The sequence below is a fragment of the Nipponia nippon genome, unplaced genomic scaffold (genome assembly GCF_047370975.1).
Source record: "Nipponia nippon isolate SJK-2023a ecotype South Korea unplaced genomic scaffold, ASM4737097v1 scaffold_6, whole genome shotgun sequence".
Lineage (NCBI taxonomy): Eukaryota > Metazoa > Chordata > Aves > Pelecaniformes > Threskiornithidae > Nipponia > Nipponia nippon.
Window position 1 is genome coordinate 3,569,410 of NW_028262380.1, and position 21,954 is coordinate 3,591,363.

The window sequence follows — 21,954 nt, forward strand, 5'->3', positions numbered from 1 at the left end:
AGTGAGTTTTTTAACAAAATGAGGCAACACTTTTATAAAAAAGGGTTATTTTTATTCAGAGAGGTTACGCTTTGTCTCATATTGGCACCAACCTCGTTTATATGCTTCCTGCGTTTGCCCAACAGGATATTAAAATCATACAAACTGAATTTGACCAATCTCCTTGCCCTTTTTTCACCAGAATTCAGCAAATTCCTACTGAAATTCTTACACCTTTTTTGAACGTCAGTTGCTTATCCCTTTGGTATCGAATTAATGCCCGAGGATTGCGGTGAGCTGAGATTAACGCGGTGGAGGTGCAGAGCGCCGTGGGTCACTGGGCTGCAGCTGGCCGTACTCTGGGTTCCTTAGACACCACTTAACACTCCACCTAGGAGCCTCCATTGTGTCACGACGGGAGCTGTTGCGGCATGACAGAGCCTGGCAGTCTGCTTCCCTCTGGAACGCCATCCCATCGATGGTTGCTTACGCACCTCTTTATGGTGGCCTCAGTTTTTCTGCTGCTGGGTGGCTGCTGCTGTAGTTGTCGGCTCAGCCCTGATGAAGGCAGGGCCGGAGCGTAAAGAAGGGGGTGCGCCATGACTGCAGTTATGTTGTGACTGACGGGGGAACTGCGGGTTGGGTCTCGGCTGTATCCCAAATCCTCAGCCCTGGTTTCTGACTGCCTCTCCTCCCGTCTGCCTTCCCATTTTGCTGTCTCCCTCCTTTCTTTCGACCCTGTCGGATCTTTGCAGAACTCGGGTGTTTGCGCCTGCCCTCACTGGATCCGGCCTGGTCTCTGCGGCCTTTCTGACAGGGACCGGGTCTTTTTTCTGCTGTCCCTCGGTCTCCTCCTCTGTGAGAGGGAGGCCTCAGCCTTCCGCCCCACCGTGAGGGGATGAAGGAGGCCTCTCTATTTGCATATGTAAATGATATGCAAAGCAGCCCCCCGCGCGGCCCGGTCCAGCCGGGCCTACTGCGGCCTTCCTTTCGGCCCCCTTCTGCGTTGCCATAGTTACCCGGGCTGTCAATCAGACTGCCTTCTCCCGCCCCGACCGGGCAGCCGCCTCACATCATTGGGCAGCTGTCGTGTCATTCTCTTCCCAAAGGAAATCCATAGGCCAGCGCTGCCGCATATCGGCCCGCCCCCGCGGGCGCCTTAATCCCCGCCCCGTACCGAGCTCGCCCATTCTATTGGCCAGCCGCCCTTGTCACTCTCCGCCGCCGAGCTCGGGGGGGGGGGGGAGGGCCCGGCGCCCCGCTGCCGTCCGATCCCCGTCTCCCATTGGCGAAGCCGCCTGTCGCTCCGCGCGGCAGAGGGCGCGGATTGGGCGGCCGCCTCCCGGCCTCTCCCGCCCCCCTCCCCGGGGGCCGGCGGGGCGCGGGGGGCCGCTGGGCGCAGGCGCGCTGGAGGCGGTGGCTGCGGCGGTGGCGGCCGTGAGGAGCGCGGCGCGGCGGGGCGGGCGGCCCGCGGGGCCGGGCCGCGCTGCGGATGGAGCCGCTCCGCAACGGCGGCGGGGCGGAGGAGAAGGCGCCCCGGCGGCGGGGCGGAGGGGGAACGGCGGACGCCGGACCCCCGCGGCGGCGGAACAGCGGCGCGGCGGGCGTTGACAGCGCGGCGGGGCCGCAGCCCCGCGAAGGGGGCGGCTCCCTCGGCCGCCAGCGGCGGGACTCGGTCCGCAAGAACCGCCCGCGTGAGTGCGGCGGGAAGGGGCGGGGGGCGGCGGGGCGTGGCCTATCGGGGCGGGGCGGGCCCTGGGGTGGGGCTGCGGTGGGTGGGGCCGGGAGGGGGCGTGGCCTGAGGTGGGTGGGGCGGGGGGCTCTTTAATGGCGGGGGGGAGGGGGAAATGGGGCAGCAGTGGGGTGGCAGGGAGGGGTGAGGGTCACCGGGAGGACAGGGCCGGTTTGGGGACATGGACATGGAGGGACAGGGACACGGACACGGACGGACACAGAGAGACAGGGACACAGAGGGACACGGACATGGATGGACAGGGACAGGGACACGAAGGGACACGGACGCAGAGGGACACGGACACGGACATGGAAGGACACGGACAGGGACACGGAGAGACAGGGACGCGGACAGACATGGAGGGGCAGGGACATGGATGGACAGGGACAGGGACGCAGAGGGACACGGACATGGACGGACAGCAACAGGGACACGGAGGGACAGGGACACAGAGGGACATGGACACAGACATGGAGGGACAGGGACACAGACACAGAGGGATGGGGACACGGAGGGACGGGGACACGGAGGGACAGGGACACAGACACGGAGGGACATGGACAGGGACACGGAGGGATGGGGATGCAGAGGGACAGGGACACGGAGGAACACAGAGGGACATGGACACGGAGGGCCAGGGCCAGGGCCAGAGCAGGCTGGGGTTGAGGATGGGCCAGGCCGAGCCGCGGGAGCTCCAGCAGATGCAGGGTGGCCCGCCGGGGCTGCGGCGGGCGCTGAGGTCCCCGAGCCAGGGACCTTGGCCTGGAAGGCGACTGGTGAGGACCCGCGGGGCGAGGAAGAGGAGTCGGAGGGGCCGGGGGGTGAAGGCTGCCTGGCCGGGCCGGTAACCGGTGGGAGGAAAGGAGATTTGGGGAAGGGAGAGCCCCGCAGGTTTGGCAGGGGCTGGGCGCAGCCTGAACCAGGCTTTGCAAGGGAAAAAAAAAAACCCTCCCCTGAACCACGTTTTTAAACGCCGTGTGGGAAGGCGAGGTAGGTGCAAAATGGATGGCAGCCTTCATTTTGGCGGCAGCAGGAGCTGCCGCGCAGGTGGTGCGGCGGGTGCCTTACTTCAGCCGTGCCTGAAGTGGAACCGAGCGAGTCTTTCTTTACTTGGAAGGAGATGGCCGTACCCTGAAAATGAAATAGCGACAGCGTCGTTCCCCGGCACCTGCGCAGCTGCTAAAAGGACGTCAGCAAATGAATCCGGGCTGAACACGGGAATCAAAATTGTCCTGCATCTCGTAGCACGACTCGGTCTGTTGGCTGGCAATGCCGAGACGTTATTGTTACTGTGTTAATGTAAAGCTTTAAATAGTCGTCTTTCCTTTTTTTTTGGTTGCTTGGGGAAAAAAAAGGAAGCTTCTCTTTTGCCCTTAGTGTGAAAAACAGGAATTATATCTCAAAAGACTTCGAAAGACGTTTGCTGAGCGGGATGCTGCTTGCGTTACTCGTTTCGGGCGAGCGCGGCTCAGCCGTGCCAGCGTGGCGTCGGCGCGGCTCTGCTAACCTCACCTCTGTTCCCTTTCGTTTCCAGGTCGTGCTTGATTACAGGAGTGATCCTGCGCCGGGGAATGACTGTAAAGTTAGTGTTAAATAACTCAGGTAATCGTGGGGTTTTCTGGTTAACCAAGAATTAATAGGATGAAAGGAATTTCTAGAGGGGTGTAACGGGACTAGCAGTGGCGAGCATCTTGCGATTTAGATGCGGCAAGCCCAACTTCATAGGTGAAAGTCCGCTTGCGTGGCTGTCGTCCTAAGGAAATCGCAGTCAAACCTACCCGTGGGAGCTGTGGGGTTGTTAATTAGAGACGTGCTAGTTAATCGGCGGCAGTCATCTGTAGGGAAATGAAGGAGATCGCTGGTATGAAAATTAGGGTGGACTTAGCTGGAGCTGTGCCTTAGGTGATTATGCTCTTCTGCCTTGCCTGGGGGCGGTTTCTCTGTCTTGTATGGAAATGTAGATTAAAGTTGGCCGTTGAGGTTCGGGTTTGTTGCGGTAAAGCTGAATGCAGAGGCCGGTGTGGGATACTCGTAGGAAAACAGGTGTGCTGGCAGTGTCCGAGACGGGATTTGGATCCGGTCTGGGAGGTCAGCGGAGTGCGATTCGGGATTACAACGTAGCCTGTCCTTCCTCAATGATTTTTGTGATAATTGGCAGAGAAATGTGCTGGAGCAAGTACATCCCTTAATAGGGACGATGGCTGATGTCAGAGTAAATTACCTTTTGAAGTGAAAATGCTCGATCGCGCCTTAAGGAAGATGCAAGCAAGCCTCAATGAAAGCAAACCGCTTCAGGGGCGTCCGATCAAACCCGTCCTGCTTTAGCGCCCGCTTGCCTGCTGCTGGCGTGTGGCAAGCGAGCTCGGTGACCTTGAGGCTTGCCTTGCTGCCCATGCCGGCCGATGGCCTGGCGGAGGAGCCTGGCTTCCCCGGGAACGAAAGGATTTCAGCAGGCTGCCGGGCAAGCTCGTGAGCTTTCTTCCTCCGTCGTCTGTCTGTCTGTCCGTCCCCGTCATGTGCAGCGAGGACTGTTTCGCTGCAGAGATCAGGGGAGGTCTGGGACTGAGGGGAATTAAATTGGATATATCTGAAATAACCTGACCTGCAGCTGGATGGCTGCCGTCCGAGCTGCGCGCCCTCGTGCATCGCGGGCTATTAACTCTGTCGTGATTTTCAGTATGCCCCGGGGAAAAGGAGGAGAAGTCAAGGACGCTGTTGCGCTCGGAAGGGAGCGAGGGGTACCCGTGAAAATGTGGTGAAGCAGAGATTTGCTGAAGGTCCTAGCTGCTTTGGAGTATTACGCTGGTGGGGTGCGAAGGGGAGCTTGATGGGATTATTAGTACAGGCAGAAGCAATAATACAGAGAAAGCTTTATCAGCTCCAGGGGCAGCACAGAAGAATTCCTTCCTGGTAATGAATTATTGGTACCATTATTGAAATCTGCACTTAAAAACTGGACTGGAAATACCCCAGATGAGTAAAGAGGATATTCACATTTACATTTACTTTAACGTAACTGTGGGATACCAGACGCCTTGCCGTGGGTGGGTTCGAGTGCCAGGTGTAAAACCGATGGTGAGCAGATCATAATGAGCAGGGGAATATTTTGGTGTAACGAATCTTCCCTACGATAAGAGAAGGAGGTCAGCGATGCAGTCCGTCAGCCTCCCCGCCTCTCCTCGGCTCCTTCCCGAAAACCTGGTTCCCTGACAGAGATGGGTTTAGGTTATTTCCCTGGGTAACAAAGATGCTTCTCCCTTCTGTACCCTGTTTGTTAGTTCTCTGGGGAAAAAAAAATAAAATAGCTTGTTTTGGTGCTTTTGCCAGGCATCATCAGTAACGTTTTACTGTTTGACAAAAGGGGAATTATGTTGCATACAGTGTATTTGTATTGTAGGGTACTCGGGAATTGCAAAAGAAAGCCTATACCTAAGACGTCAAGAAGAGCATCCTGCAAACAGTTTCTAAAAATGTATGCGTGTATCATTCAAAAAAAAAAAACAAACAAATGCACGTCCTCATCGATTCTGTAGTCCTTTCAACCGATACCTTTTTTTTTTTTTAAAGTTTTAGTATCTTCTGTCAAAATCACGCAAAGACATAATGTGCACATTGCTTTAAATGCTCAGTACGCGCAGTATGCAAGTAGAGGTACAAATAAAATGCTGTTTTGGCAGCTCCTTTGCAGTACGGAATTTAAGCTTTGATTTTTAAATACCTTTTTATGTTTTGGAATTGTGTATGAAATGTGAATTCCCAGCAGAGCCTATTTTTAAAGATGGGAGGACATGTAGACTTAGTGTCACTTTATATTAAATGCTGATGAATATTTATTTCCCCCCCCCCCCCCCCAGCTGTAAAATTTCCATCGTGGTGTAACGCTATTAAAATAGAACGTTGAATATTTTAGAGTAAGCCTAGAGATGCTGTCATACGCTCAACTAAATCGTCCGTCTCCGTCGCTCCTCCGCAGGCTGAGCTTTTTAGCTTCTGGTGTAATTGGCTCATAACTTAAGGATCAGTCTGAAATACGACTTGAGCTGCTTGTCGTCTGAGGAAAATCCACCATGGAGGTCTTTAATTATATCGCCTCTTTCATCTCGACACTTCTGCAGCTTTCAAAATAAGTCCGTCGAGGTTTTTTTTATTTATATAGTGCCCGGTTTTATGAAGTAATTTACATAACAGATAAAGACGACGTATTTTTCTTGCCCCAAAGAGCTTACGGTCTGACTCTGACAGGGATTTGAAGGTGAAGGGGGGGTGGCAGCTCTTGCTGGGGGACACCCGGTACCCCTGAGCTTTTCTGCGTGCGAGGAGATTTAGTGCTGTAAGCCCTTAACCCGGTCTGCAGGCCCGTCTTCTGTTTGTTGTTGCGTATCCATAGATCTGCCCATTAGAAGCAAGTGTATTTTTAAGACAAAGAGCTGCACGTGAATTGTGTGTAGGAAAATGTACGTATAGAGCTGCTTTTTAAAAGTGTCTATGCGCAGGGGAAGCAATACTTTGTCGGGCCAAAATATGAATTTTTTTCTTGGGGAAAAATTTGCTTTAAGGATGCTTTATAGCTGCTGTTGCAGTATGTAGCATTAGGGAAGCAAAGGAAAATAAGGCTCGTCGTTGCGTGCCTGATCTGCTGAGTGGTGCCCCAGTCTTGCCGGTTCCTTCAGTCGCCTTCGTTGTTCCCTCGCTGCTTTTCACGCCGAATACCGCTGGATTTATTGTTTGTCTTCTGCAACGTTTGAGAGCGGGGTTGGTGGCTGTCGTCGTGCTAGCGAAGTAATACAGAGAGTCTCGTTAAGGAAAAAGCTGTGGAAGGTTTTGAAAGGAGAGCAGCTTTGGTTTTGGGAAGGGGTTTTCGTGCCTTTCTTGCCAACGGCCAAACGCCCAGGGAGAGCCTCGACGCGTCCCGGGAGGCGCTGGGCAGGAGGGGAGCCCGGAGGTCCGCACCGCGATGCTCTTCCCACCCTCTGCCCTGGGCTTCTCGCCCTCCCCGCCGCTCTCTGGCCGGTAAGCGCTCGGAAACGAGAGCCGCGAGACTCTTTCCCAGCACGGAGGGCTCCGCGGAGCAGCGGGGAGGTGGGGAAAAGAGGCAGCGTTTCCATTTTCTGCCTTGGCCGTTAAAGCTGGCGTCTTCTTGCGCCGGTTGTTTCAGCAGAACCCTCTGACGGAGAAAAATCAGCCTCCGGGCCGCCCAGCGGCTCCTGGATGCCACCGGTCCTCGCGCTGCTCGAGATCTGCCCTCTTCGGCAGCAGCTCCCTCGGAAAAAATGCTGTGGAGGCTTACAAGGGAGAGATCTTTGGATGCCTTTCAGCCGCGCTGTAGATGCTGGGAAAACATCAGTGTTTTAAGAGAAACCTCGGTAGCAGATGGCGATGGCGTTCATCCAGGAGAGCTTCCTCCTTCCTCCCGTTGAAGGCGGGGATTTTTCTAGTTCTCGGATGCAGAAGAGCTATCGCTGCCCTGCCTGTTTGCGTTGGCTGGCTTCCTCTAAGTGTAAGGAAAAAAAAAACGGTTCTCCACGTCGCTGAAATCATTCCCTCCTCCCGTTTGTGGGCCACACCCCTTTCCTACAAAAAATGGGTTTATAGGGGAAGTTTTGTCCCTGCCCCGGATGATCCGAGTGCTCTCTGCAGGTTTTACTGCATAGAAAATCCTTTGCGATATGGTAAAGAAGTATTTAATTTTGAGCTAGCGCACTTCTTCCTTGGATTCTTAACCTGCGGCTGGGCTGTATATAATGAGAGATCCATAATTAAGAATCATTTGGTTTAAGTTAATTACCTTAATAGGCTAGCTTTTAGCATTTATCCCTGGTGACTTAGGGAAGGTATAGCTCAGCCGTCGGCAGATGGAGAACGCCAGCTGCTCCCTGCAGAGCCTTTCTGCAGCTGGTGCCACGCGGATGCACGGAGCCGGCTCCGCTCCGAGGCCGTGTCCCCGCACGGGGGCTTGGATGCTCTTTTTGGGGCCAGCTGGGATTCAGCGGGGCCAGCGCTGAGTGACGACGAGCGAGCCCCGAGCCCAGCCTGACTGCGGTTTACGCCGAGCTCTGCCGGTGCCGTTCCCGTTTCCCCGTTAGCCACCTCTTCTGGTGCGCCAGACAGCGGGTAACTGGTTTAACCCACGCTTGGTCTGCTGCTAGTTCAGCGGCAGCTCTAACAACACCTGAACAAAAGGTAAATGTATATATATTAAACAATTCAAGGTCTTGAGGGTGCTGGGAGTGAGCTGGGATGAAGTTTCTAAGGAGCTGCTATCGTTTTTTTGTGACTAGGAAAGCTTCCTAAACTGACGGACCGAGTTGGCGATTCGCGCGCCCTAAAATCTGGAAGGTTTGTGTCCCGCACAATCAACTTCGCAGTTGGTTGAACTTCACGGCCAACGTGATTCAAAGCGTTATTCTGCTGGACACGTGCAGGTTCTCCCAGCTGAGCGGCTGCGCTGGAGTGGAAGCCCGGTGGCTCGTGGCGAAGCAGCCCGTATGGTGTTTCGGTTACGTGGCTCCAGCGGGGCACCGCGCCTTGGTTTTTGGATGCTTTTCTGCTGCACCCCGATGAGGGCATCTCCGAGACCCCATCCTCTGCTCTCTCCCTGTTTTTACCCTTGCGTAGCCGGGCGAAGTGCAGTTGGGGAGCGGATTGCTGCCTCTAAATATGAGGGTGGGGATGCTTCAAAAAAAAAAAAAAGAAGTGCAGGCTTCATAATGCAGAAAAAAAATTGCATGTCCCGACAGGAACCAATATATTCCAGAAATGCCAAGGAGGTTTCCCGGCACCAGGAGAGGAGGTTTCTGGAACCAGTCCCTTTGTCAGAGCAGACGACAAAACAGATGAGCGCTTTTAAGAGTGGGGAACTGGTGAGAAGGGAGTCCAGGACGTCGGTGGCCACGGCAGAGAGGAGAGGACTTGGCCACGTAACGTGGGAAGCCTCCTCCTGTTCCTTTTCTTGCGTGGAGCTTGCTGGTTTTCCAACAGAGCTCAAGCAGTATTGAAAAGCACCGTGAACGTGGGGAAACTGGGTTTAGTGATCTTATACATGAACTGGGTATTTAAATAGGGCGGTGTTTGCCAGTTCCAGTCACTGGAGGGACTGGCGCAGCCGCAGAAGGCTCTGGTTTGGCTGCCGATGCCCTATTTTTACCTGTGTGACGCTGACGGTATTTTTATTGCTGCTTCTCTCCATAGCAGGGCATGATCCTTGTTCAAAGCATTTTTCTGCAGTAGTTGGCTGATAAATCTAGGACTTTGATTCAAAGAAATACAAAATACTTTGAGGGGGACCTATTCTGCCATCAGTACGGAGACTGCTGACGTATGGATGTATACGCCGTATTGGAGGTGGCTTTCCTATCGCATCAGATGGGCCTGCGTACGGGTGTTTAGGTTTAAGGCGTGGGGAGGAGCAGGCGAGCGAAGCGAGGGGACGCCGGGTGGGTTTTGTTTGCTGCCCTGCTGCCCGCCGTGCAGAAGTAGAGCGTCCGTCTCCCTGTTGGGGTGCTCGTGGCCTCCGCCGCTCCTCTTTGCCGGCGGGGGAAGACGGAGCAGCTCAGCTGCTGTTGCCGCACTCCTCCATGACAAGGCCCTTTTTTTTTTGGCGGGGAGGTACAGAAATCCTAGAGTTTGTCCTGCTTTTCCCTTCACCTGTACTCTGGGACGCCCCTTCCCATGAGGGTGCTCCTCCTGGTCCGACGGCCCTGGGGAGATGGGTCTCCTCATCTTGAGTGATGAGGCCCAGGCAGCCAACGTGCCTCTCCTGGGAAGGAACTCAACTGTTTAATTTAGCTATAGTAAGGTTTTTTTGAGGGAGTCTTGAAATAAGATACATACGCTAAACTTTTCTCCAAGTAAAGCACTTGGTAAGACTTTCCACCCCGAAATGCTGATGGAGTTTGGAATCCTGAAATTCATTTCAGGAATGCAGAATGAGAAATTATCCAAAGTCCTTGAATTGCTCCTGCTTTTTCCCTCCGTTGGGCCGTGATTCGGATTTCTCTCTCTCTCTCTCATTCACGAACAGTTATTTTTATGTCTGTTCTTGTTTGAAGTAAATGCATGAGAAATAGAGGATGACTGAGATTTGGATGTGCCTCCTAAAATAGAGCTTGCATCTTCTGTCAGGATGTCTTTTTTGGTGATGCTTGGGGGTGGCCTCTCTGTAAATATATAAAAATAACTCGGTGGTTTAAAATGAACGTGGGTAGCTGATGGCTCTAGCAGCTCCTGGGGAACCGTGATGCTCTAAAGGCCCTGTCTTACCTCCGCTGCGTACAGCAGCCAAGTTAACCCGCCGAGGAGAGAACACATCGTCTTCAAACTGTGGGCTTTTCAAAGATGGGCTTTGGGGCTTTTCAAAGATCGTTTGGCCTGGGAGAGGCTTTCCCTCCTGCCCCTGAGCTGTTTTCTTTGCTGTTCAGCTTTCTTCAGCGCTGCCTCCGGGTTCGGGCGTTGGTGTCTGACCGTGCCCTCCTGCGCCGCGGGGACGGGAGAGGAGGAGCAGGTCTCGCTTGGGCCCTTCTGCCTTCGGCTGCCACGTCCCCGCGTCTCACCGGAGGGACACCCGCTTTCAGTGGCGGTAGGAGCGAGGACTTCTCCGTGTTGCACGCTTATCTGTCTGCAGATAAGCAAACGTATTTTGCAAAAATAACGGTAGCGTGCTATCAGGCCTGTCTCTGACATGGAAGGATTTTACTAAACCCTGAGATCCTTCTTTCCAGAGGAACGCGAGTAGCAGTCTATGCTGCATCCAGGTTTATTTCCTAAACATTCCTTTTTTTCCTTTTGATAAAAAAACAGAAGGGTTTAATCCCACTGCCGTAAGCCATGACACGCGGCTACATTTTTCTCTTTGCTCTGGAGCCCATCTATCTTGTTAGCCCTAGCCTATCCTTTAGCTCATTAATAGTAACATTAATCTGTTCCAGATCTCAGCTCTAATCGCAGATTCCATCTGATCAGGGTTTTCTCTTGATCTTTTCCAAGCAGCTCATTATCTAACACAGCTGTAAGTGTTGCTGGGCCTGACACTAATGCATATTTTGTACTGGGGGGGAATTTGACTAATAAAATAATCCAATTAGACATTTGGTTTTGTCTCCCTGGGGCATCTTAGATTACTTGTCTACCTCAGTTATGCGTTGTAATTAGTTAACGTTTGCACATCCCTTTGATGTAAAAGCACCGGTATTATCCTCGGCTCTGGCTCTGGATCAGGACTTTAGAAAAGAAATAGCCGGGGATAAAAATCGCAGCGGTATCTGGCGGGCGTACGGATGCTCAGACCCGCGCCGTGGCTGGTGGTGTATTTGGAGGACTGCACATCGGGTGTTGGGAGCTCCCGAACACGAGGTGTCTCAAAACGGGAGTTAGGTCCGTGGACAGAGGAGCCTCAGCCACGCTTGCGAAGGACAGACCGGGCTGCTAACATTTTTTTTTTTTTTTTCTTGCGTTTTCCCCTTCAGACATGAATAGATCGAGCGAGCCTGCGTTTTGGAGCCCCTGGAGAATGGCATGAATTAATTCGGTGTATAAGTACTTTGCTGGTGGTACAACAATACCAAACCCCATCTCTTTTTCTTTTTTTTTTTTTTTTCTCTCTCTTTAGTCTTTCCTTGGTTTGGCTTGGATATTGGAGGGACCCTGGTCAAACTGGTTTATTTCGAACCCAAGGACATCACCGCCGAAGAGGAGGAGGAGGAAGTGGAAAATCTCAAAAGCATCCGCAAATACCTGACATCAAACGTAGCCTACGGATCTACAGGCATTCGGGATGTGCACCTTGAACTAAAGGACCTTACCCTGTGTGGACGTAAAGGCAATCTGCACTTTATACGCTTTCCTACTCATGACATGCCTGCTTTTATTCAAATGGGAAGCGAAAAACACTTCTCAAGCCTCCATACTACCTTATGTGCCACGGGAGGTGGAGCGTACAAATTTGAGCAGGACTTTCGCACAGTATGCATTTTTGGCTTCTATACGATTAGGATCTGGTAGTGAAATTTTTTTTTTAAAGCTTAAAACTAGAAAACTTCCTCTGCAGACTCTAAAACTCCTCTAAATCTTAGCTTTGAAAGATTTAGCTAACTCAAATGAAACCTGGTTCAGGAAACAGCATGTGGAGTCAAGTTCACGTCTCCAAATTAGGATACTTTTCCCTGAAAGTACACGTAACGTTCCCGTAACTCTGAAATTATTCACCAGCTTCCATGGCGTGTGCTCTGACGAGACTTTCTCTGTATTATTAACCTCTCCTCACGCTGATCTCAGTCTTGTGGTTTTTCTCCTCGTTGCTGTCTTTCACACGCTTAATATTCGCTTTAGTGTTCCTTTCTCAGGCACGTGTGAGCGAGCCGATTGAGGCTCGGTCGGGTTGGGTGGGAAGGGAGAAGGGAGGTTGGGAGTTGGGGTTTGACATCATCACGTGGCTTCGTTACACGTTTGGTTCTTGTTCACAGGTGAAAAACACGTGTGATAAATACCTGGTTTAACCAGGGCTTGAAAAAAATGCACCAAGTAGAGGCTTTTTATGCAGTCAAGGCAGTGACGTGAGGGGAAAACAATTTTGTGACTTCCTCTGTTTTCTGAGTGGTTTTTGGTTGTTTTTTTTAATTTTTGGTCCAACCGTTGAGTCCCTTCTCTTTTTTTTTGTTTTTTCATGCTAATGCCTCCGAGTCAGGGCCTAAGCCAGGCCGATGGCAGTCGGTGGGACTCTCCTGGCATCCATCCCTGGATCCAGTTGTTCGTTCCCCGTCACGCCGGCCGCCGTCGGGCCGGGGCCGTTAGCCGTCGGCGCGTGGGGCGAGACGGAGCCCTCCTGCGCTCCATGCTTTATCCGCCGCCACGGGGAGTAACGGAGAGCTGAATTGCGCTGGCAGGGAATGCGTTTTGCTAGCCCTGAGCCTGAACACCTCAGATGCCTAGCTACTTCTTGAATATTCTCCTTTCTGTGTTTTTTTTTTTTTCCCCCGCCAGATGGGTGACCTTCAGCTTTGTAAGGTAGATGAACTCGATTGCCTTATTAAAGGAGTCCTGTACATTGATTCGGTCGGATTCAATGGACATTCCGAGTGCTACTATTTTGAAAACCCGACGGATGCTGAAAGATGTCAGAAGCTCCCATTCAACCTGGAGAATCCGTATCCTCTCCTTCTGGTGAACATTGGCTCGGGGGTCAGCATTTTGGCTGTGTATTCAAAAGAAAACTATAAACGGGTAACGGGCACCAGGTGAGTGCTGCGAGGGGGTAAATTCACTCTGAGTTTTCTTTTAGTCTGGAATGCATTTCTGCGTCGTAGAGGACATTTTCGTCCTCTGCTCATCCTGCAGTCCCTCATCTCTGCCAGCAAAGATCCCTCCTGGAAGCGAAAATCTGAGTTTCATGTTTTGGTTTCCTTACTGCAACCAGTCGCTTTAATTTCTACAGCAGGGCAACTGCAAAAACAGCTTCTTAACTGTTTTATTTGCCATCACAGACATCCCATGGTTTGGGATTATCCCAAATAGACCCATAACCATCACGTTAACAACTGTTAGCTTTGATCCTAGCAGTAGAGATCTGCATCCTGACTTGGGAAACGTACCGTGATTTGGTGGCAGGGATGCTGGCACGGCAGTAATTCCCCGGACAGCTGCTGGGCTGCTGCAGCAACCCTTCCTGAAGATGTGCCTCTTCTTGCTGGGCAAAGCCAAAGAGCTCTGCGGCTTTAAGCTTTCCTGAATTTCCCTAAAGTTAGCAATAATAATAATAAACACCCCCCCAGTATAGATCTTACTCTTATTACACATCATTATTGACATGTGGGCACAGTAAAGTGAACAGGACGTAGTTTCCCCCCCTAAGTTTTGAATAGCTGTGCCCTAATATTCCGGTTATCCCGCAGGACTAATATTTCTTTTAAGCTTGACTTCTCTGAGTGCTGGGAAGAAGGTGGACATTGTAAAATAAGAAAACTACTTTCTCATTTAGAAACATGCCCTCTGCAGAAGGCTGCGAGGGCGTGGGGTTCCTTACAGGCTGTACGTTATCTGAAAGTAGTGGATTTAAAGAAAACCGCTGCTCTTCCAAGATTGCTTGCACTGAAAAGAGAAGAAGGTGAAGGACTGGGGCAACCCGGGCTAACTGGGATGCGTAGCTGAGTAATCCGAGCTTAGAATCATGGAATCGTTAAGGTTGGAAAAGACCTTTAAGATCATCCAGTCCAACCGCTAACCCAGCACTGCCAAGGCCACCACTAAACCATGTCCCTAAGCACCACGTCTCCCCGGCTTTTAAATCCCTCCAGGGATGGGGACTCCACCCCTGCCCTGGGCAGCCTGGGCCTGACAGCCCTTTGGGGGAAGAAGTTTTTCCCAATATCCAACCCAAACCTGCCCTGGCGCAGCTTGAGGCCGTTCCCTCTCGTCCCATCGCTTGTTCCTGGGGAGAAGAGACCGACCCCCCCTGGCTCCAGCCTCCTTTCAGGCAGTTGCCGAGAGCGATGAGGGCTCCCCTCAGCCTCCTCTTCTCCAGGCTGAGCCCCCCCAGCTCCCCCAGCCGCTCCTCCCCAGCCTTGGGCTCCAGCCCCTGCCCCAGCCTCGCTGCCCTGCTCTGGCCACGCTCCAGCCCCTCCATGGCCGCCTTGGGGTGAGGGGCCCAGCGCTGAGCACAGCTTGCAGAGGAACGAGCCATTTTCTTTCTCCATCTCTTTGGAAGCAAGGCGGGTGACTTTCATTTTGCTTTACGTTGCAGCCTTGGAGGGGGAACCTTTTTCGGTCTCTGCTGCCTTCTTACCGGTTGCTCCACCTTTGAAGAGGCCCTAGAGATGGCGTCCCGTGGAGACAGCACCAAAGTGGACAAACTAGTGCGGGACATCTATGGAGGGGACTACGAGCGATTCGGGTTGCCAGGCTGGGCCGTAGCGTCCAGGTAATGACCTGACTGATCTTAATTTTCACAGGAGATTCTGCAAGGATGAAAAACTGGGTTTACATCTCTCAGGAGAGCTACCGTTCCTTCTGCTCTTCTGTTTTACCAGATCTAAATTGCCAATATCAACGCTTTTTAAAATGAGAAGGAAATACTGAAAGACGAATTACTTTGGTTAAATTAGCAGTTCCCATTTTCGCCTGGAATTCTGATGCAAATGGACCTTTAACCCAAAAACTGTCTTTGCAGCTTTGGAAACATGATGAGCAAGGAGAAGCGGGAATCTGTCAGCAAAGAGGACCTCGCGAAGGCTACGTTAATAACCATCACTAACAACATCGGCTCCATAGCACGGATGTGTGCGCTTAATGAGGTATTAAGGGGAAATCTGTCCCATGGCTTTCTGTCTGAAGCATCGCTTGCGTGCTGCTGTCGTGCAGGATCTCTCTTTCCCTGCGTGCGCTTCTGTAGATGCACGTTCACGCTCATCTTTTTGGATGCTCAGGCAGTTGTCATCCCCTCGGTTTGGATTCTTTGGTAAATTTTGTCCTTGCTTATCTGTGTGGTTTGAGCCAGATCGTTGCGGATTGAAGAGCCGTGAATGAGTTGGGGGGGGGCGTTGGTCCCGTCAGGTCTTCTGCTTGGTCGGGAGTTAGAGAACTTGTCTGCGGTGGCTTGAGGAGCGGTAGGTGTGCGACAAACTCGAGCTCTTGGGACCGCCGGGAGAGAAGGACGGGTGGGCTGGAGGGGCGCAGGGGCTGGACACCTTCCCTGTGGGGTTTTTACGAGCCACGCTTGATTTTCTTGGTCAGGCCTCACCGCTTCCACCGCCGTTCCCGTATCTTTGTGCTTTCAGCTTCTTTACAGTGCTGCCTTGTTGCATTCATGTCAAGCAGCATTGTACAGGGCTATGAAAGAACAGAGACGTGCTCTCCGCTCCATTCCGAGCCCCTTCCGCCGGGATGAGCCTGAAGCATCCTCCTGATTCCTGTCGCTGTTGGCTTACCGGTTACCTTCATTTACTGCCGAAGCTGGGCGAGACGTATTGCAAACGGTCTTGCCCACAATACATCTGCTGAGTCCTCGCTCCGGAGGACACAGCCGAATGCAGAGGATGCGGAATCGTTAGGGGAGAGCGTTAACGAACGTGGGGACGGAAGGAAGATCCATAGGATGTGAGTGAAGGAGCAGATAGGGCTTGATCCCGATTCCTCGGTAAGAGGAGGAACTGAAAATTATTTTCTTGTTGGAGGACAGGGAAGCTTCAGACTTCATCACTTGGCTCAGGAGAACTTGTTTGGGATTGAAAAGTCTGGTTGGAAGTCTGATTTAAATCCAAAATATCACTACTTGGTTGGTCTTTTCCTTTCAGAATTGTGTTGGTTATGGGTTTCTAAATGGTTTTGTTTTTTTTCTTTTTTTCCTTCAGATGAACAGTAGCGAGCCATTCAGCTTTTTTAATGATGGGTCAAAGGCTGGAGTTGGGGGGAGAGGAGATGGCACTTGATGAGCAGTGTTCCTAGCCAGTATAAGGATCTCATAGCAAAAAAATGAACCGTTCTACTCAAATTCCTAAGCTAGAAAGGCTGTGGCTGACTTGTGGATTTCTGGGTAGTGTGAAAGAGTCTGAAAGAGAGCCTGTCTTAACGTGACCTGGCTGGTACTGCTTCCTGACAGAACTGTGGATGTTTGTAATGTTCTGCAGATCCTGCCTGACGCTTTCAGCACGCGATTCATAGAATCATGGAATCGTTAAGGTTGGAAAAGACCCTTAAGATCATCCAGTCCAACCGTTAACCCAGCACTGCCAAGTCCACCACTAAACCATGTCCCTAAGCACCACATCTCCCCGGCTTTTAAATCCCTCCAGGGATGGAGACTCCACCACTGCCCTGGGCAGCCTGGGCCAGGGCCTGACAGCCCTTTGGGGGAAGAAGTTTTTCCCAATATCCAACCCAAACCTGCCCTGGCGCAGCTTGAGGCCGTTCCCTCTCGTCCCATCGCTTGTTCCTGGGGAGAAGAGACCGACCCCCCCGGCTCCAGCCTACTTTCAGGCAGTTGCCGAGAGCGATGAGGGCTCCCCTCAGCCTCCTCTTCTCCAGGCTGAGCCCCCCCAGCTCCCCCAGCCGCTCCTCCCCAGCCTTGGGCTCCAGCCCCTGCCCCAGCCTCGCTGCCCTGCTCTGGCCACGCTCCAGCCCCTCCATGGCCGCCTTGGGCTGAGGGGCCCAGCACTGAGCACAGGACTCGAGGGGCGGCCTCACCCGTGCCCAGCACAGTTCTTTTTTTGTCTTTCAGCGCAGTTCCTGACCATCCCAATGCGCCTTTCTGACCTCACCTTACTCGTTTGAACCATCTCTTGCTGCTGCCAGACCCCAAGCCGACTCGGTGTCATCTCTTGCTTGCAGATCGTCTCTTTTGGGTCCGGTTTTAAAATGCCAAGTTCAGAAGGCCGCGTATGCATCGTAACGCTTCTCTCTGCAGCTCCCGTCCCCGCTCGCCGAGGCTCCTGAGCTGTTTGGGGTGGTGCAGTTTCTCTGGATCTGGTTGCTTTGGTGCCAATGGGTGATTTCCCTCTGCTTTCAGCTGCTTGTTTTTCATCAAGTCTTCCCAGAAAATGTATTTGAAAAGCTGCATGTGGCAGCTTTGAAAGGGCACTACAAGTCTAACGTACTCTAAGGTGGGGGTTTCGTTTGCTTGCAGAAAATGGAATTTAGCCTTAACGTTCCTTTTTATTTTTTTTTCCCTGATACTTGCAGAACATCAATCGAGTGGTGTTCGTTGGCAATTTCCTTCGGATCAATACGATTTCGATGAGGCTTCTGGCATACGCTTTGGACTACTGGTCGAAGGGACAGTTAAAAGCACTTTTCTTGGAACATGAGGTGAAATGACTTTTAAAAATTTGAATTTTGAAATGACTTTTAACATTCATTTTTTCTTCTGTATAAAGGAAAACCCTTTGTACGCTCTGGAAAGAGCCGTGTGGAGTCCGTAGCTGTCGATGATACACATCGGGCAGCAGGTTCCCCATGCTTTGCTGCTACAGCCACAGGCAGAAAACCCACGTGTGTTGTTCCGGTAGCTGATAGCAGAATTGTTTCCTACCAAGCTCATCTTGCTTGTGAACTTTCAGACTATTGACAGTGTAGATGGTTCTGTGCTTTCCAATACAGCCATCATAGTTAAAATCTCTTTTGTAACGTACCTACCTATAGTGATTTCTTCCCACCGCCTAGATCTTTGTTCGGAGACATCGGCAGGATTTTAGTCATTTAGGCTTTCTGTTTTGAGCTGATTAAAATGGTCCTGCAAGAATGTAGAGGCGTTTCCTTGAGCGTTAATTTAGGTACTAGCATTTTTTATTCCCATTTGTTATTTGGGTTGACTGGAGGGGGAAAGAGATGGATGTGGGTTGGGGAGGCTGGCAGGTTGCTGCATCCGTTGTGCTCAAAGAGTTAAGCTTGGGTCTGTTTGTGAATTGTCTTTATAAGTGGTTAAAATGACACCGTATGTGTAGTATTCTCGTTCTTGCGTCAGATGTGTGCCCGTGTTTTGAGTTTTTAATAGATACGCCCGTCTGTTTGCTCTTCAGGGCTATTTTGGTGCGGTCGGTGCTCTCCTGGAGCTGCTGGATTCGGCCTGACTCCGTACGCGGGGCTCACGACGTTGGGGCGCTTCCCGGGCCGCGACGCCAACGCTTCGCTTCACAGCCTCCGTCCGCTGACTGCTACGGGAACGGTGGGCGACCTGATCAGCCAGGGAGAGACCCTGGTGGGTTTCTGTCTGTAAACAGTGGAAACCAACCTTCAGGTGCAGCGCAGGTTTGTTCCCAAGCAGATGTGCAACTACGCTGGCCGACGGCGTCGGTTGTAGCTGGAATATCTGTAGGGCACTGAGTCCTGGCCTCAGATAGCCCTTTGTAGGTAGTTTTCTACGTGTTTAATGGTGGTGACGTAAGAGAGGACTTGCACTCTGTTCCCTCCATCAAGATTCCTTTGAGTCTGCGCGATTCACAGCCGATAGACTTCGGCCGCAGCGTTTTACGTTCCGCAAACGCTGTAAATTGCCTGTAAAGGGGAAAGAAAGAAACTCCGCGCAGCCCTGGCGCGTAAAACCATACAGACCGCCTCCGCCTCCTCCGACCCGCGCAGCGGCCCGTCGAACACCGGCGTGCTCCCGGGGAGGCTTCGTTCCTGCCACCGCGGTTTCTCGTCTCTCTGTACTAGAGATGAAAGGTGAGGCACAAATCCTGTGTCTCGGGTCCCCGCAGTCTGCGCGGGCCGATGCCGATCGTGGCCCGTAACGCTGCCGAACGGACCGCAGTACCCCTCCGGCGTGCGCCGCAGTGCCGGCGTAGCGTTAGGAGCACCTGTCCGCCTCCGACCTTGAGGTCTGCTAAAAGCAAATTTGAAGATGAAATAGTGGGGTTTGTTTGTTTGTTTTTCTTCCTCTGTGTTGTAAAACTTGGCTGCATATAACTATACCAAAGAGATGAGATTTCCTTTCATACACTTGGGATCTTCTCTGTAATGTTCGTTTTATGTTTATTAATTGCTAAATTAGCAGTTTTGGGGGGGAACCTCTCCTTCCCATACGCGTGCTGTACTCCTCTCCCTTTTCTCTGCGCACGCCGTCCCGCGCACAGCCTGCAAACTGGGTTGCTGCAGTTTGGAAGCCCTAAAGATCTCCCGACGCGGATTTAGAAATGGCTTACCGCACGCCGAACGTGTCGTCTCGCAAAACAACGGAGATGCTGATCGTCGACAGCGGTTTAAAAACGAGAAGCGGCACGCATACGGTTCATAATCCGACTTTCCTTCCTCCCGTCTCTGCTTCGCCCTGCCCTTCGCAGAAATCCTTCCCGGACTCGGATCGTGTGTTGGGAAACGCAGAGAGAAGGGTGGTGGTGGTCTCTGGGCCAGGCTGCAAGCGTCGGTTACGGCAGCGTAACGGGAGCGTGGAGGAGGCGCTTTTCCGAAGAGCCATCCGCACCTTCCCGTGATGATGTCAGCACAACGCGGATGACTTCAGAGCGTCCCCTGCGCCGCGGCGCTCTGGCAGCTGGGCCGTACGTAGAAGCCGTCCTTCCGTCAGCGGGCTGAAGCCATCTTGCGTGAAAACGCCGGCATGGATCGCTCCCGGTCATACGCCTTGGGGTTTATCCCGGGACGCCGGAATGCCCGTCGCTCGAACGCGTCTCTCAACGTGACGGGTTCTTCTCGGATCAGCTGATTTCCAGCTCTTTGATCCTGACGTGCGTTTCGACGGCGGCGCTGGAGGGCCCGCGCCGCTTTGGCCGCTGCACTTTGGCTGCCCAGAGGTGCGGTAACAGCACAGCAAATCGCCTGCGGCTCGCTGCCTTCGGTGCGCGCTACCTGCCTCTCCTTTGGGCCTGAAATGGGAAGAAAAGGCCCCGAAAAGGGAAAAACCCCGGAATTTGGAAGACGTGCTCTTTGCTACGTTAGATCCTGCGTGACATTTCTCCGAAAGCCTGCCCTCAGCTCTGCTGGGTAAGCGTTCCAGCCGGCAGGCACGGCATAAAGCACGGCATTTGCTAAACCCCAGTTACCTCCGGGCCTGGAACTTCCCGAATGCATCCAGTAATTTGACAACAGCAATAAAATGGGAGGGGAAAAAGAGAGTAGCGTTCACGTGAAAGATGATGGTGGCTGCCTGCGCTCTGCAGAAGGCAATTTTTGTGCTTTTCCCGCGGCGTAGCGCAGGCCGTGGGTGTCTCCCGCTCTGCAGTCGCTCTGACCTGGTACTTGTAGAGGTGAGGGCTTTGAGCAGGGCAAAACATGGGATGGTTTGGGTGGGAAGGGACCTCAGAGATCGTCTGGGTCCCACCCAGCCACGGGCAGGGACCAGGCTGCGCAGAGCCCCGTCCAGCCTGGCCTTGAACGCTGCCGGAGGGGGCCATCTGCCACCTCTCTGGGCAACCTCTTTGGGATCTGGGCACCTGAGACCTTGTTTATTCTTCATTTCTTATGAAATCACACAAAAGAGACCCCAAGCCGGTGTGTTAAAAACACCTCCACTTTCAAATTGCTGATTGTAGGTTTGCTAGACTCGACTTAACTCTTTCTCTACCATATAAAATGGAACCGGCCGCCGCTTCAGCCAGCTCGCCCGCCCTCCCAGCCAAAACTCGGGCCCTGGCGTTGGGACTCGTGGAACAGAAACAGAACCGCGCTTCGGCTTTTTGAAACACCCTTGTGGCCAGGACCCGCGTCGCTCCGGGGCGCACCGCTTCAGTGCCGCGCCGCGCTGGTGCGGGCTTAGCGGATTGAATTGGTCCCGAGGGTTTTATGCCAGTCTAGAAACCCTCTCCGAGTCGTTGTCACGCCAGCAGAAGGGCTATTATTTTTTTTTAGCGGTAGCCTGTGGGAGCTGAAGACTGACGGGAGGAAGAAGCAACCTTGAAATGATTTTGTTACAGGGAGGGAAGCTGCGGAGAGGCAAGAAACCTCTGCTGTGCCGCGAAGCCTCTGCAGCAGCCACCCGGTCTGCAAAAACGACCCAGTCTGCAACAACCCGGTCTGCAAAAATAACCTGGTCTGCAATAGCGACCTGGTCTGCAAGAACCCCGTCTGCAGCAGCGACCTGGTCTGCAACAACACGGTCTGCAGCAGCGACCTGGTCTGCAAAAAGGACCCAGTCTGCAACAGCCCCGTCTGCAACAGCGACCTGGTCTGCAAAAACGACCCAGTCTGCAACAACCCGGTCTGCAACAGTGACCTGGTCTGCAACAGCGACCCGGTCTGCAACAACCCCGTCTGCAGCAGCGACCTGGTCTGCAAAAACGACCCGGTCTGCAACAGCCTGGTCTGCAAAAACGACCCGGTCTGCAACAGCCTGGTCTGCAACAGCGACCCGGTCTGCAACAGCCCCGTCTGCAGCAGCGACCCGGTCTGCAGGAGCGACCCAGTCTGCAACAACCCGCTCTGCACGAAGTCCCTCCCTGCGGCACTGGCGGCCCCGCGAGCAGCGGCCGCGGGTTCTCCGGCGTCGGTTCCGCACGCTTGTGTGTGTCACCCCTGTTTCTGTGGCTTTCGAGTAGATCCTGTGTGGTCTGATGTCCTGCACCAAAGCCCCTGAGGGCTCGCCTGTATTTGTTTTGTAAATTGTTCGTTTTTTTCCCTCTTGTAATAAAATATTACAGCTATTTTTATATACTTGAAACTCTCGTTTGGGTCTTCGTTTCGTTCTTCCTAGCTCCAGCGCGAAGGGCCAAACACTCGATGAGCATCAAGGTGCCGGCGCAACGGGGGTAAGCTTTCCTTTCAGCTGAGTTTAGGAGCTTAATAAAAATAACTGTCAGCCATCCTTGAGC

At 52.8% G+C, this 21,954-nt stretch overlaps 1 protein-coding gene across 2 annotated transcripts; it reads left to right on the forward strand.

Annotated features, from left to right (window-relative positions):
- Positions 1-1,398: 1,398 nt before the first annotated feature.
- On the forward strand, positions 1,399-21,792 carry PANK2 (pantothenate kinase 2). Of its 2 annotated transcripts, XM_087737038.1 has the most exons (8): positions 1,537-1,673; positions 3,249-3,316; positions 11,319-11,671; positions 12,689-12,942; positions 14,445-14,621; positions 14,871-14,994; positions 17,378-17,503; positions 18,214-21,792. In XM_087737038.1, the coding sequence occupies exons 2-8, from the start codon at positions 3,286-3,288 to the stop codon at positions 18,262-18,264; spliced, it is 1,116 nt and encodes a 371-aa protein (XP_087593164.1). In that variant the 5' UTR covers positions 1,537-1,673; positions 3,249-3,285; the 3' UTR covers positions 18,265-21,792. The 2 variants fall into 2 exon arrangements, with proteins under 2 accessions (XP_087593163.1, XP_087593164.1); XM_087737037.1 differs by lacking the exon at positions 3,249-3,316 and having other exon boundaries at positions 1,399-1,673.
- Positions 21,793-21,954: the final 162 nt, after the last annotated feature.

Bases quoted from the DNA above. Each gene is read 5' to 3' on its own strand.
- PANK2 (XM_087737037.1), top strand. From the start codon at position 1,472: ATGGAGCCGCTCCGCAACGGCGGCGGGGCGGAGGAGAAGGCGCCCCGG. The intron at 14,622-14,870 runs GTAATGACCTGA...CTGTCTTTGCAG, and splicing joins GGCTGGGCCGTAGCGTCCAG to CTTTGGAAACATGATGAGCA. The intron at 14,995-17,377 runs GTATTAAGGGGA...TGATACTTGCAG, and splicing joins GGATGTGTGCGCTTAATGAG to AACATCAATCGAGTGGTGTT.